This window comes from Myotis daubentonii, chromosome 16 (genome assembly GCF_963259705.1).
Source record: "Myotis daubentonii chromosome 16, mMyoDau2.1, whole genome shotgun sequence".
NCBI classification, from domain to species: domain Eukaryota; kingdom Metazoa; phylum Chordata; class Mammalia; order Chiroptera; family Vespertilionidae; genus Myotis; species Myotis daubentonii.
In genome coordinates, this window is record NC_081855.1 from 15,914,216 (window position 1) to 15,929,544 (window position 15,329).

Below are 15,329 nucleotides of genomic sequence, written 5' to 3' on the forward strand. Positions count from 1 at the left end.
TTAACTTTCAACTTAAGAAGTTAGAGAAGGAACAGCAAAGTAAATCCAGGAGAGTGGGATTAAAGAAAATAAATGCAGAAATTAATAAAACAGAAAATAAATGAGAGATGATTGTCAAAGTCAAAAGTTTTCCTTAGAAAAGATTAGTAAACAGGCACACTTTGTGGCAAGGCTAGTCAAGAGAAAAGAGAGCACAAATAATGGTTAGAAATAAACAGAAGGACATAGATATAGCATAGCGTTAAATTTTTATTGATTGATTGATTTTAGAGAGTGAAACATCACTTTGTTGTGCCACTTATTTATGCATTCATCGGTTGAGTTTTGTATGTACCCTGACCAGGGGATCAAACCCTTGGCGTATTGGGATGATGTTGTAACCAACTGAGCTACCCGGCCAGGGCTACAGATTTAGCATAGTACTTAAATTATAAGAATACAATGAATAGTTTTATTCCAGTATTTTTAAATACTCAGGAAAAAAATGGCAATTTCCCAGAAAAATATAACTTAACAAAACTGACTCAAGAAGAGGGAAAAACAGAATTCCCAGCGTGGGAAGCTATCCAAGTGTAGAGTGAGTGTTGAAAAGGCATTGAGCAGCCCGTCATTCATTTATTCAACAGCTATGTACTGAGTCCCACACCAGGCACTGTCGTGGAAGCTGGGGTGCAGCAGAGAATAAGATAATCAAAGCCCCACACTCTCAGTTCTGTCGGAAAGAACTTTCCATGATGGTGGTCTTTATTGTCTCTGGCAATATGGTAGCCATTGGCCACGTGTGGCTCTAAAGCACTTGAAATAGGGTTAGTGCAACTGAGGCACTGAATTTTTAACTCTATTTCCTTTTAATTAATTGAAATTGAAAGAGCCAGATGTGACCAGTGGTTTTCTAGCTGATGGCTTCCCATGAGAGAATAAGTTGTTGAACTCTCAGGACCCTGACCTCTCCAAAAACAGCTCCTCGGTCTGAGGTGGTCAGCCCTGGTGGCCACGACCACGTGGGCCTGTGGGCTCGACTCACTGTTACTATATAGAGCATTTTCAGGTGCTTTACCCCATCTGCTGCTCACTTCCCTCTTGGGGCCTCTGTGCTCAGGGATCCTCCAGGAGGCAAATGATTGAGTGCTTGCTCTGTGGTAACCATGCCCACCTCTGGCATACGCTGGCCTCAGGTGCCTGGTGTGGTCAGCACTCACTACACACCGGGAAGCGTGGGAGTCAGTGAGCGAAGGGTGGGCGTTCTCGTGGGCCTCCTCATCCGCGCTGCAGGAATGGGCAGTCCTGTCCCAGGATGCGCTGGAGAGGCGGGTGGCGTTGGCAGGTGCTAGTGTGGGTGGAGCTGGGCACAGACAGGGAGCGGCCTGGCCCGAGGGCTGATGCTGGCCTTGGTCTCCCAGCCAAGAAATGTTAGGAAATAAAACAGAAAAAATACTAACAAAAATGTACATGTGAAGAAAAGCCCCTCTATTGCGTATTTTCACAGATGGATGACATAAGTATCTTGGGCTCAAGAAGAAAAGGCAAAGCCGTGTGGATGGTGGAGATAACGGATTCTAGAATGAATTTCTTTGTAAACTCAGAAGCCCTTTCCTTTCTCGGTGTCTCATCAATGCAAACAGGAACCAGGGTCGGGCTGCACACAGAAGCTAGACCTGGGGGCCGAGCATACAGTGCTGGATGGGGGCCCTCCCTGGATCCCCCCCAGCCCTGCTGTCAGGAGCTCCTGCACTTTGCTGCACACCTCTCGAGGTGGTGGGTTGCAGACTCGCCAGCGTCCCCGGAGCCTCCCTTCTGCACCCGCTGCCCACAGCAGAGTTTGGGCCGTGCCCATGGGTGCTGGCGCCCAACACACCTCGAAGCACAAAGTAAAGGCTCCCGGGGAGCAGATGGACGGCACCTGCCGTCCTCCCTGAAGGTGCTCAGGGCGCGGGATGCTCGTCCACGTGGGTCACTCACAGGGGTCTCTTCTGCTTCTGTTTTTCAGGGATGATGATGGTGATTTTATTGCTGCTCGTGGCCATTGTGGTGGTTGCGGTCTGGCCTACCAGCTAGTGGCAATAGCGGGGCCACCAGCTGGACTCCTGCCGGCGACGGAGAAAAGCTCAGCACCTTTTGATACACGGAAGCCGCTCCCAATAAATCCCCTCAAAGCTCTGAACTGTCCATGTGCGTGGCTTTGGTCAAAGCAAACTGCGTGGCAGCCCCGGAGCCGACGGAGTCTCAGGCCCAGTGCGGCCCTCTCGGGTCAGCCTTGGTCGTTTCTGTGCCAGCCCAAGGTTCCTCGAGTGGGCACTGCCACGGCTACAGTGGAGTCCACCCGCCCCAAAGTGCGCAGGCGCCCTGGGGGATGGTACCGAGCGCACAGGCAGTGAGTAACCGGGAATGTCTGGTCTGCTAAGAGGTCGTGTGTCCACGTAGGAAATCAGCGAACGGTCAAGGCCGCGTTGTCCAGCCAGGGCGGGGGGTGGGGGCGCGGAGGGAGTGACGCGAGGGCTGACAGGCGCAGTGTCAATGTGTACCCAGCTCCCTGCCCACGTCCCAGCCAGGTGCGCCGCTCCTGGTGGTGCTGCCATTGCTACAGCCTCTCTGGACTCAGCGAAGCTGCCTTCAGACCCAGAGGCACAGTTTCTCTCATTTCTGCGGTGACAGTAACCGTTTCCAAGGCTGAAACAACTTGATCAGCAGCCAGAATGCGGCCGTTACATGAGGTGGTGGGGAGGGAAGAGGTCCGTCTGGGAAGTACTGTTTAGGGTTCAAAGAAAGGCGGGTGTATGGAGTCAGGGGCCTTATTCGGCTCCTAACCTGGGTCTGGCAACCCAGCCTGTGACTGCCCCCATGGAAAAGGGCAGAGGGGGAGCAGGCCTGCGGGCCATCCGGCCCCTGGGGGTGTTGGCGAGTTCTCCAGGTGAGAGGAGGCTGGAGAACCTAAAGTTTCTGCTCCGTCGAAACTTGATTAACTGTAGCTGAGCTTAGTCTCTATTAGCCCCAGGCCAGTCTGCTCCTGACCTCTTGGGCCCGCAGAGCCCCGACCCTCAGGGCAGAGGGCCAGCTCCTGCCCTCTCCTGCCTGTGCAGAAAGCAGGCCGGGCTAGCCAGCCTTGCTTGGCCCTCTGGCAAAAGGGGAAAGAATTCACATTGGTGATGGGGCAGGTTCCAAAGCACAAGACTTCCCTGAGGCAAAGCAGAGGACAGGCCTGTGTGGGGGAGTCCTGGGGATGGTTGGTGGGTTTCCTCGATACTGTGGGCACCTTCGCACATGAGGGCGTCACCTGACCCCTGTGGACAGACTGATGGGGTGAGGGGGCCGGGAGCGGAGGCAGGTAGGAGTGAGCCAGGCCGTCTGTTGGGGAACTGGATTGCAGAGCCCAGGAGAGGAAAGGGAGCAGGCGTGCTTCAGGATGGGCAGGGTCGGAAGGAGAGGAGCCGCGCTGGACTGGGGCCAGGGGTGCATTCTGCTGGGGGGCAGGGAGCGGAGTGGTTGCCGATGGATCACCCACAGCAGATCAGGAATCTGAGAGCCACGGCTTTCAGTGTGTCGTGCAAAACCCCAAATCTGTAAACAGTGTCTCCTTGGAGCCCCCACTTTGGGGCTCATGGGAGGCTGCATTGAAGGTCTGTTTGACTTTCTCACCTCCTCTTGACTTGCTCAGCACGGAGCCCGGCAACTCGTGGGCGTCTTTGAACCGGAGCCACGGCGTTCTGGCTCCGCCGCACGGAAAGGCCCTTTCAAGCCAAACACTGAGCTGATGTCTGCACACAACAGCTTCTGTTCTCGGGAGGAGTGGGCCCGAGGCCCGCCAGCTCTGCAGCCCGGAGACCCGGACAGCAACCTCACTTCTATGGACCTGCAGGCGGGTGGGGTGCGGGGAGGGGATGGGGGACAGGGAGGGGATGCGGGACAGGGGTATGGGGGGTGGAAGCCAGGCCAGGTCGGACTGCAGGGACCTGCCATCCAGACTCAGGCAGTGCGCGCCCAGAGGTAGGCGTGCTGGGCAGGATGGCTCCCTGCTCCTTACTTAGCTTTCTTGGGGTGCACTTCTCCCAAGAGACAGCCACCCCACCCTGCAGCGAAGGGCAGACCGGAAGTGGCGAGGCATTCCCCAATCACTCTGGGGGTCTGTTGCCTAGAGCCACTCTAGGGTGACAGCTAACATGAAGTGGCACTATCTGGCCGGGCTTGGGAAGGCCTGCCCTTCCCCTCACAGGTGCCAGGAGTGCAGCCCTGGTGGCCTTGCTCTGAGCCTGCCCTGTGAGCAGCGAGACCTCACGGAGCAGAGAGGAAAGGCGAGGGCGGGATGTGGCGCCCATACCTCGGGCGTTTTTTCAGTGGAAATAGACTTGAGTGAAATAACAGTGTAAGTATTGTTTAACTTAACTGGTTATTAATTATAAGCATTTCTAGTCTGGATACCATATAAAGGAATCCAGATAGCTGGTTACGATGGGGACTTCTGCTCCGTTGAAAGTTGATTAGCTGTAGCTGAGCTTAGTCTCTATTAGCCCCAGGCCGGTCTGCCCCTGATCTCTTGGGCCAGCAGAGCCCCGACCCTCAGCCCGCCCGCCAGCCTCCCTGCCTCTCCTCGGCTCCCCTGAGCCCTCACCCTGCTGCTCCAGCTTCGGGTGGCATGAGAGCCCTTGGCAAAGACTGAAGACCATCGTTTATCTAGTCAATAGCCCCCCGGGTTGAGTGGAGTCCCCCCCTTTATTTAAAAAGGGGGGCCAGGATTCACCTTTCCTCTCGTTGCTCTGTACTTCTGACTCCTTCCCAAGTCACCCCTTTGCAGAAGGGAGCTGCTGTCCGGTGAGCCTCCGGTCCGATAAAGCGATGAGTTCATCCGTCCGGCACTGTGTTTCTCACTGGCTGTTTGGTGCCCACTCCCAGTTTTTCTTGGCGTATTTCTTACGTCTTTATTTAGTCTTAAAAGAGCAGAGAAGAGGTGTCTGTGCAACGAAGTCTGAAACCCAGGAGTGTGTCTGCCATGAGGAGGCAGCATGTCGGGAAGGGCGGGGCGGGCCTCAGGAAGGAGCGCGTCTCTGACAGCCAGAGGCCCTGGGAGGCCTTGCACCCGGCAGGCTCTGGGCGTTGGACTGGACTGCGCTGGGCCCCGAGTCCTGCTGGGGTCACTCGGCTTCCTTGTGCCTAACCATTCCAGCCTCCAGCGTGGACCTTCCTGACCACTCGGCCAGCTCTTAGCAGCGACCCAGCTTACGCCCTGCTGTGAGCGTGGCCTCTGTTGATGCCCTCTCTCCGTAGAGAGTGAGACGGGCCAGAGGCAGCAGCGGCTTCCATCACGCTCCCGTGTGTCTCTGACCAACCTGCCTCCCTCCAGCCTGGGACGGGCTGCAGCTGCCAGCACAGGGCCCGGCAGCGTCCCCAAGGTCAGGCCCCTCGATCATAGACGGCGTCTTTAGGAAGGACAGGCACCAGCCACATCGGGAGGACTGGGCCCATGAAGAGAATGACCAGAGCTGGGAGAGTTCCGAGTGCAGCACAAACTCTGGCCCGGCCTCTCGGCCTTCAGCCCTGCAGGGGCCCAGCTGGGTCCGAACTGGCCTTGGGAAGAGCCCAATTCTGCAGAAAGTGCGGGTTTTCTTCCTGGCCTGCCCGGCCACCCGAGACTTGCCTCCGCCCCGACCACCCAGGGTCAGGAAGTGCCGCTCCAGCAGGGACTTACTCCTGGGACTGATCGGGATGCAAGGCCAGCCCTGTCTGGGGCTGCCCCGGCTCTGACCCCTGGCTCCGAGAACAGTTCCTGGTCCCCAGCCGGACCCGGTGAGGAGCTGGGCTGGCCTGTTTCTTCCTGAGGAGAGGCGAGGGCACCACATCCAGCGCCCCACGCCGCAGGCACGGGCTCCACACCTCCCAGGTGCCAGCGGAGACTTGCCTACAGAACAGCCGGGTGCAGAAATGACAGCCTCCTGGTGCCGATCGGCCGTGCTGCATAGCAACACAACGTGTTCCTAATGGCTGGATTGTTTGTGTAATAAAGAAATCACAACCATTTGGAGATTTAAATATAGTTTCTCAGAAACCCGGTGAGCTCAGCCCCGGCCCTGCACCGCGCAAAGCCTTGAGCAATGGCCAAGTTTGACTAACCCTGCTGTCTTCTCCCCAGAGTCTCCTCTTGGTTTTCAGGAAATGTTCTGTGAGAGGCAGAGCCTCTGCTTGCAGGTTTTGGATCAGGTGGGGAGAGTACCTGTGTGCCCGTCCCTGCGCCCCTGCGGAGCCCGGACCTGGAGCCCCAAGGAGTGGTAAGGATCCCAGGGATGGTTTGGGGGGACGTAACCCCTAGAGTGCCGAGGAGCGCGTCCTTCGCCAAAAGTGCCGGGAGCACTATCAGAGCTTCGAAATGGCGTCCAGTTCTAAGTCTAGTGATGATGATATTGCTAAATATGTCAACATAGTAAAGGTTTCCTTAAGTTTTTGAATATGCAACTTCATTTACTTGCGATTCATAATTTTTTTTCCTAAACTGCTGTAAAATCGGCAAAAATGCCTTGGCAATTTTAGCATCGTTCCTAGGATGTTGGTTGGCACTCAGAGTGTTAAATACAGCTCAACCCATTTGAGAGACTTTGGGCCCCAGGACTTCGCAGCAAAGCGGCCTTTTCCTTTTTGGGTTTTTCTTTTTTTTTAATATTTTATTGATTGTTTACAGAGAAGAAGGGAGAGGGATAGAGAGCCAGAAACATCGATGAGAGAGATCGATCAGCTGCCTCCTGCACGCCCCCCACTGGGGATGTGCCCGCAACCAAGGTACATGCCCTTGACCAGAATCAAACCTGGGACCCTTCAGTCCGCAGGCCGGCGCTCTATCCACTGAGCCAGACCGGTTCGGCTCCTTTTTGTTTTTTATTTATCTGTTTTTTGGTAGTTGGAGCTCTGTCCCAGGCTCTGGGAACCCAGTGGCTGTCCTGCTGGGAGTTCTTAGCACAGAATCCACGTTCCTTAAATGGCACAAAGACCTGCCGTCCTCCCCCCTCCCGCATGCCCACCCCCACCCCCCAGCTCAGACCACCAGTGAAGACTGGGAGACAGAGAACAGTGTACAAGAGTTTATTTAATTGATATCTGCATTTAGTTCTATCATGTGGGGCCCACGTTACAAGTTCCATCTGGGTCCATTACAACTCTAAACAAACAAAAAAAACTTTAAAAAATCCACAACTTTTTCCATGTCATTAAATATATTCATATATAATAACCATAATATATTAGTATGCATTGGAAAGGAGCACTGACCCAATGTCATGGTCACAACTAAACATTTACCATTCTGAGTGAACAGAATTCCGGAACGCGGGGGTGGGGGGTAGTGCACCCAGGAGTGGGGGGGGGGGGGATGGCGAATGAGGAGGAGTGGGCTGGCTGGGGTGGCAGAGGCGAGGCCTCAGTACACACTGTGATGCCCCTGGGGTATGGCATGTCTGTGGCTGAACCATGGCCCAGGACCCCCACCGGTGAGTCTAGTTGTCTATTCTCAGTCTCTCGTGGGGTGTGATAGGGGCGCTTCCTTTGAGCATTGAGGTCCCAATGTTTTTCAGTTTCCTGGAGGGATCATTTCCTGATCGCTCAGAATCTTCTCGATTTCGGTCTCATTCCAACCTGGGGCCAACCCAAGAAAGTTGATACCCATTTCCTGCGCGCTACTGTGGAGACGGAATTCCAGGTCACTGGGGGCAGCTCACAGCCTCCCGCCCATTTCCCAGGACCTGCGGGGCTGCCTCCGCCCTGCCCAGGACAGAAGCAGGGCTGCAGGTGAGTCCCGGGCAGCCCGTGCCGTGTCCCCCTCCCTCCACCCCGTCCTCTTTACTATGCTCAGTAAAGCAGCCACTCCGCTGTCAGGGGCTCCAGACCACCCAGCAGGTAAGAAAAAGGACAAGTGGGGAATCTTTTAAAACAAAAAAGGACTAATCTGGTGTTTTTCTTCAAATACCTACATATCACAATTCTGGTTAATACTCTTCAGAATCAAAATCTAGTTCATTTTACATCCCTTCCTAACTGTACAAACGGGCACACCTCAGTTCCTATTCATCTCCTCTGGTGGACAAGGTGCTTCCTCAGGGAGGGGTCCTCGCCGCTGAAGTTGGGGGCTGGGTTCCGGCTGGGTCAGTGAGGTGCGGAGGCCTGTGGTGACAAATCCGGCCGCCCTGACACGTGGCCCAGGGGCCAGGCTGCTGGGTGGATTGGGTGGCCTTTGCCCTCAGGGGCAGAGCAGGAGGGTGAGGCTGGTAGAGTTTAAAGCAAGATGTATTACTGCTTGGCAGGCTGCTGGCTCCAGAGCTGGGGGCCTCGGAGACCACCCGTGCTGGCCTTCGGATGGACCTGGGTGACTCAGACCCAGGGTGGGAGGTGGCGGGGCTGCCACACCCTTGTGGACAGGCAGGCAGAGAAGCCAGACCGGTGTAAACAGAACAGGACCAGCCCCAGCAGTGAGTGCCTTTACAGGACTGTGGGCCAGCAAAACGCCAAGGCCTGCGAGGTGCTAATGGCACTCGGCGAAGCGCGCCGGCGTCAGAGGGCTCACTGCTAGGAGAGCGGTCCCTATGCTCCCGTCTTGGGCCTGGAGTCAGGGAAGACAAATATCCCTCGCCAGGGCCATTCTGTCCTCTCGCCCGACGGGGGCACCTCTGCCAGCCAGTCTCTCCTGGAATCCTCCACACACGCCCCAGACACACCCCACCCCACCAGGCAGCCCAATGTCCTTTCTGCTGTGTCTTAGATCAGCCAAGGCCCCCGTCAGAGCCTTTAACCTACAAATTGGGTTGGTGCGCCTCGCCCACCACCCCTGCTCCACCTCTGAAGATGTCACTGCGCCCACCCCACACACTCCATTCGCCAGGTGCCACCAGGGCCAGTGTCTCCGTGGCGACCTCCCAGGAGCACCCCTCGCAGCTGCTGTGGGAGCTGGTGCGCAGCGGGCCAGGGCAGCAGGGCCGTGGTCAGCAAGCCTGGCCCTGGACTGCGAGTCCAGTTCTGCCGCTTTTCCTGGTGGCCTTGGGCACGTGTGCTTCCGTTTCCCCGCTGGTGAGATGGGCAAGGATCCCTGTCTCACGGGGCTGTCGTGAGGGCCACAGGGGGGTGTGTGGGTAAAGTGCCAGGCACAGGGAGGTGCTCGCTACGCGGCAGCCCGGACGCGGGCCGGACCACAGGGCGCCTTCACACTCCGTGTGACCCTTCTGAGCAGGCGAACTCGAAGGAGAGTGAAGCCAGTGTCCTGAGTGAGGAGGAAGCCAGGCCGCTAACTCTGCGCCAGGTGCCGAGAGCTCGGGAAGGGAGACCGTGGGCCCCGGGCATAGGAACAGGCCCTGTGGGGGCTGCCTGCTTGAAGGCAGTGTCTCTGAGCCTTGGAAAGGGGAGGGCACAAAGGGGACAGCCGGGAAGGGCTGGCAAGGCTCTGCCTGGGGTAGACCAAGACAGGTGCAGGCAGCTGGGTAGCTCAGCAGGCTTTCTCGGCCCAGTAGCCGCTGCCCCTGGGAGCCAGGAGTGAGGGCAGCAGCGGGAAGTGGTCATGGTTTCCGCGGTTCCCCGAACCTGGTCATTCCTGGCCTTGCCTGCCCATGGCGCGGGCACACTGTGCCCTGCTGAGCCAACAGACCCGGTCCTGACTCGGCCAGCCCCTTCCCCCAGCCGGCGTAACCGCCTTTGCAGCCTGCATTCCATACCCATCCAGGCCCTTCCCAGCTGCAAACACTGCTGAGGGGCCTGGTGGGAGCTGATGTCATTACACAAATAGTGTCACTGCCATAAACCCAGCCCGAGCCCGTCCCCTCCCCTGGAAAATGTCATAAAGGGGCTGGTTCCAAGTTTCCAAAGAGGAAACTCTCTGGGAGGTTGTGCCTTCCCAGTGCCTCCTCCGGCAGGCAGCTCAGTGAGGCATGACCACCCGGCTGGAGCTTCTCAGGGGTGTCTTTGGGTCCACAGCCCTCTGCCTGGGCCAGAATCCTGGGCTGCACCTAAACCCGGGGGGGGGGGGGGGGGGGAGGGGGCGGGCGGCAGCAAGGGTTCCTGCTTCGCCCCACCCAGGAGGACCAGTGCAGCAGGTGGCAACGGACCACCGCCTGCATGGGGAGCCCTGCTGCCCCCAAATGCCTGTCTGGCCCCTTCAGATGGGGCCCAAGTTGTCCCAACCAGGGGGTCCTGTGACAAAGAGGGGTCAGGGAAAAGGGGGGGATTTTCAGTCTTTTACGTTTGGGTGATGGTTTGGCCGGGCTCGCTCAGCCCCTGGCCCAACTGGGGGCCTGAGAATTCACAGTTCTCCTCCTCACGTCCCCTTCTCCATAACGGTACGCCAGCCGCAGGTGCGGCTCCACCAGCGCGCGTTCCGTGTCAGGCCCAGGGGCCCAGATCGGGCTGCCCCGCCCCCGCCGCGGCGACCCGCCTGGCCCCAGGGAAGCGCGTCCCTGCTCGGGAAGGAGCCCGTGAGGTAGCTAAGTCTCGTCCTCATTTCTCCAGGGCCTGGCCTGGCCTGCACCCCTCCCCCGCGTGCGGCTCCGCCAGGGGCGCGTCGAGTGGGGCGAGGGGCGGGGCCGCCAGGAGAGGCGCCGCCGAGGCCCCGCCCCCGCCGAGGCCCCGCCCCCGCCGAAGCCCCGCCCCCCGCCCCCCACCTGGGAAAGCCCTCGGGGCTCCGGGCAGCTGCGGTGCCGCCCGGCCCGCCCACCCGCTGCCTCCGCGCTAGGCCTTCTTGCACTTGCCCTTCTTCTCGCGCTGCTGGAACTTGCGCAGCCGCCGCGCCCACGTGTCCCGCCACTGGATCACCAGGCTGCTCTTGTCGGCCACGATGCCGCTCTGGTCCGGCGAGTCCTCCGCGTTGCCCAGCAGCAGGTACTTCTTGAGGGGCTTGATCTTGGGGCACTTGCAAGCGATGTCCCGCGAGCGGATCCACAGGCTCTGGTCACCGCGCCGGATGCGGCTCGCGCCCTGCTTGTACACGGAGATGATGCTCACGGTGAACTTCCACCAGTCCCCCGCCTTGTCGGCCTTCAGGATGTGGATCTGGACGGCTGCAAGGAAGCACAGGCAGCGGTGGGCGCGGGGCGGGGGGCTGCCGCCCGTGCGCCCGGCTCCTGTGGCCGGCTCCTGTGGCCCGGTGGGTCCCGTCTGCCTGACCCTCCCCGAGGCTGACAGTGGGGCAGCCTGTTTGATGGGGAGGAAAAGGACACCCAGAGCTGGGAAGCGGCTGCACCGGGCGTCCCACTGGGGAGGGGGTGGATGGTGGCAAAGCTAACCTGGAAGCCCACCTCCTGATACCTGGGCCAGGGCCATCGCTTCAAGCCTCACCTCATGCCTATTTTGAAGGAGCCGCCCGGCACTGCCTTTGGGGACAAGCCCCCTCTTAGGTCGCGGAAGGAAAGAAAACCACGGAACTGACCCCCGCGCCCAGCACTCCGGGCAGAGAGAGTCCATCTGCCCAGGGCAGGTGCCTTCAGCACGCCTGGATACCCCTTGCTGGCGAGTAGGAGGGGGACGGGACACAGGACCTCCTCAGGTGACCCCAGGCACTTCCCAAGGCCCCAATCACTTAGCACCAAGCTCATGACACCTCCAGACACACAACCTCGCACTTGATGCCTCAGAAAACCATGGTGGGAGCCCAGTGCTCAGGGGCAGTGCACCCTGAACCCACCCTTCAGGGTGCCACAGCACCTCTCCCAGCGTCCAGGGTTCTTGTGCTGCCCACTCCCCATCCTTGCCATGCTTCCCTCCCTCCCCCTCACCTCTCACCTCCCCCAGGCCATTCCCCTTCCTCCCAATTCTCTAGCACTGTGGTCGCCAACCTTTCAGACCTCACAGACCACCAGTGGTCCACCCTGAGCACATGGGTTCTCAACCCAAAGGGCTTATCAAAACACGAGTTTCTGGGGTGGAAGAGAGTACGCATTTCTCACAAATTCCCACGTGCTGCTGAAGCTGCTGACCCAGGGATCACACCAAGAACCAGTGCCCTAGTGAGTGCCACTGAATGTTATTTCTACAAGATATTAAGAGACTTTTTAAAACTAGAAAATACTTAGAAAAAGAAAAAGCTTATTTTTCAAATACTGGCTTAAACAAAGTCAAGAGATTCCCTTATTGCAGGACTTTTCAGAGCATCCTATATAATAAAACCCTAATATGCAAATTGACCAAACAGCAGAATGACAAGTCGCTATGGTGCGCACTGGCACCAGGGGGCAGGCGCTCAGCACAGGAGCTGCCCCCGGTGGTCAGTGCACTCCCACGGGGAGCGCTGCTTAGCCAGAAGCCGGGCTCACGGCTGGCAAGCACAGTGGTGGTGGCAGGAGCCTCTTCCACCTCCGTGGCAGCGCTAAGGACCCCTCAGGGGATGTCCGACTGCCAGCTTAGGCCAGCTTCCTGCTAAACCGGCAGTCAGACATCCCCCAAGGCGTCCTGGACTGCGAGAGGGCGCAGGCTGGGCTGAGGGACACACCTGCCTGCACACACAACCCCCCCACCCCCTGCACAAATGTCGTGCACTGGGTCTCTAGTTTAATCTATAAATTGTGTGTGTCAGGGGGAGGGTGAGTTGGTGCATTTCAGTCACCAGAGCCCCATGGGGCCTACTTGGGGAACTGCTGCTGGGGGACACATTCTCCCCAGTCCAGTGGATAAAGGGAGAGGCCTCTGCCATGACCTCCATTAATGGACTCAGACCCTCGTCTACTCGTGTCCAGGAAGACTAGAGGAATTCTGTGGGAACTGACTGCACCCCAGCACTCTGGGACAGGTCTGTCTGCCCAGGGCCATATTCCCATCCCCTCGGTCAGAACAGGGTGACTTCGGTGCTGAGCCCACCGAGCATGCCCTGGACCCATCACCCCTGGACCAGGCTGAGGAGTACCCTGTCAGCTGAGTGGGTGTGAGTCCCCCCTGAGAAAGAGGCAGCCGCTTGTCCCTCCAGATTACATGGAGAAACGGAGTCACAGCAGGCTCGGGGACTTCAGCAACCAGGAGGACATGTCCCCAGGCAGTGCCTAGGGGTCATCGCCTGCCCAATTACAGCTGCAGGCACTGGGCCCACCCACAGTTCAGCCTGGCCTCCCAGGCTGGCCCGCTCCTCCCAAGGATTCTGTGGGCCTCTCCTCTCCCCACCTGGGCCCGGGGTGATGGGAGGGGCAGGGATGGCTGGGCCCAGGGGAGCATGAAACACCATCCAACGCATCCTTCTGGGGTGAGGGAAGTGGCAGATTTTCCCATATTTTCATTTCATCCGTTCTCGGGCATCCTGAACTTTGCACTCCAGTCTGAGGGCTCCAAAGAATGGCTGCCATGGCAACCGTTTCCATGTTTTTGTCACCAAGGGACTCAACACTCAGTGTGAACTCTGATGGGGGCGGGGAACCCTCCAGCCCGAGAGAAGTGGCTGGGTTGTGTGTGTTTGACTGTGCAGACAGAGGTCACCGTGGCAACTGAGTGCCCCTTAGCTAAGCAACGGGGAGCCACCCCCGCTTCCCTGAGAGCCCTGGTTTCCTCTCCTCAGGACTGAGCAGAATACAGAATGAGCCTCCCCCCAGCCAGCCAGCCAGTGTCCCAGCCAGGGTGGGCAGGGGTGGCCGACGAGGACGCTGCAGAAGGCGCCTCTGGCTGGGGCCACGGAAGAACTTGGCACTGATCCGAGGCCCTGAGCATCTGTGGGTGTCACGCACGGAAGTGTGACGCCCAAATCCACATGTTGGCAGTCCTAACCCCAGTGCCCCAGAAGGTGACCGTATTTGGAGATGGGGGTCTTTAAAGCGGTGGTTACGTTAAAATGGAGCTACTGCTGTCCTCATAAGAGGGGACGGGACAGGGACACACACAGAGGAACAGACACATGAAGACAGCGAGAATGCGCCGCCTGCGAGCTCAGGAGAGAGGCCTCAGGAGGAGCTCGGCCTGCTGACACCTTGACCTAGTGCTTCCAGCCTCTAGGCCTGTGAGACAGTAAATGTCTGTCGTTCGAGCCCCGTCTGTGGGGCTTCGTTCTGGCAGCCCCAGCCACCGGACCCCGGGTGCTGGGCCTCGGCTGCGGGCCAGGCGGGAGCAGAGCTGGGGAGGCCGCGCGCCCTGAGACCTGGCTGGGCGAGGCCAGGCCTTCCTCTTCCCTGCACTTGCAAGGACGTGGCCCTTCACAGGAGGACTTGCCACCGGCCCCACCTTCCTGACCTGGAGCCTCACCCCCCTCACCCCCCCCCACCCTAAGGATTGCCCTGGACCACCAGGCAGGGCATCCAGAGCAGCCCCCACCCCACTTCCCCAGGCTCGGCCAGCACGGGGAAGGGCACCCGTTTAACACTGAGGACACAGCCCGGGGGTGTGGGTACCCACCCCTGGACACCTCGCTGCTCTCGAGAATCCAGGGGTCAGCGCGGGGACACTGGTCGGTTGGGACAAAGCACCGGCCCTTGTGCCCCTCCCACCCGGCAGCTCCTGGCAGGGGTGAGACGGCACAGGCCCGGGAAGGTGCAGGGAGGGTGGTGGTCGGATTCGCATGATTATCCTGGAAAAAGTCCACATTTCCGCTGCCCTTGGCAACGCCTCCGCACATTACACAGCCCACCAAGTATGAGCTGCACACGCAGTGCACGGGCCAAGTCCCCGCAGTGCACATACAGCTGAAATATTCAAAATACACACTGAGGCGGTGACCTCAGGCAGAGCCGCTCAGCAGGCTCCCGGCGCTCAGGCCGTACGGCGTGGCCCGGCCTGGCAGCAGCCCTGCTGCTGGAGCTGGGAAGGACCAGGGTCTCTGGGGGCGCGCATCGCCTGCCTGGCGCTGGCATGGTGACCTCGGTGGCTCTGCCCACCCCAGGACCATGTCCCTGAGGGCGGGCCCCTTACATACACCCCACAACACTCGCCCGGGCCACCTAGTTTCAGTCCTCAGGACACCTGAGCCCCCCCAAACTGAGGGCATCCTAAACCGACACCAATGAGGCCAGAACTCCTGTGTTCAGGTGAGGCTTCCTCCAGAACGCCCAGCAGCTGCGGCACCCGGGCCGCTGCCGTCTGCAGGATGGACAGACGCCGGCAAAGGGAGCGGCTCCAGAGCACAGCACCAGGCCCCAGGCGCCATGTGTCCTGGCCTTGCAGTCCTGGGCTGCCCGCACCTGTGCAGCAACACCCCTGCCCACGGCGGCCAGCGGGTTAGCCAGCCTGCAGCCGCCCCCACAATTCCGGGGCTCACAGGAAGGCCTTTCATGCAGGTGACCTTCTCAGCTACTGGGCGGGCTGTGAGGACCGACTTCCCCTGCTGCCGCTCACGCTGCCCCTCCCGCTGGCAGGGGCACATGCCTGTCCCTCGGCAGAAGCCTGTGCCTGGCTCTGGAGGGATGCTGTGACCC

The 15,329-nt window shown here is 59.1% G+C and overlaps 2 protein-coding genes across 4 annotated transcripts in view; one reads left to right on the plus strand and one right to left on the minus strand.

The window, feature by feature from the left end:
• STX8 (syntaxin 8) overlaps nt 1-2,161 on the plus strand; it is a 230,268-nt gene extending 228,107 nt beyond the window's left edge. Inside the window, exon 8 of the mRNA XM_059668636.1 lies at nt 1,988-2,161. Coding sequence (XP_059524619.1) covers nt 1,988-2,055 — 68 coding nt within the window. The 3' untranslated portion in view covers nt 2,056-2,161. The remainder of the gene's footprint in view (nt 1-1,987) is intronic.
• Nucleotides 2,162-7,043: 4,882 nt separating this feature from the next.
• Nucleotides 7,044-15,329, minus strand: part of NTN1 (netrin 1) — a 193,604-nt gene continuing 185,318 nt past the window's right edge. For all 3 annotated transcript variants that reach the window (XM_059668642.1, XM_059668640.1, XM_059668641.1), the window contains exon 7: nt 7,044-11,009. In XM_059668642.1, the coding sequence (XP_059524625.1) occupies nt 10,681-11,009 (329 nt within the window). In that variant the 3' untranslated portion in view covers nt 7,044-10,680. The remainder of the gene's footprint in view (nt 11,010-15,329) is intronic.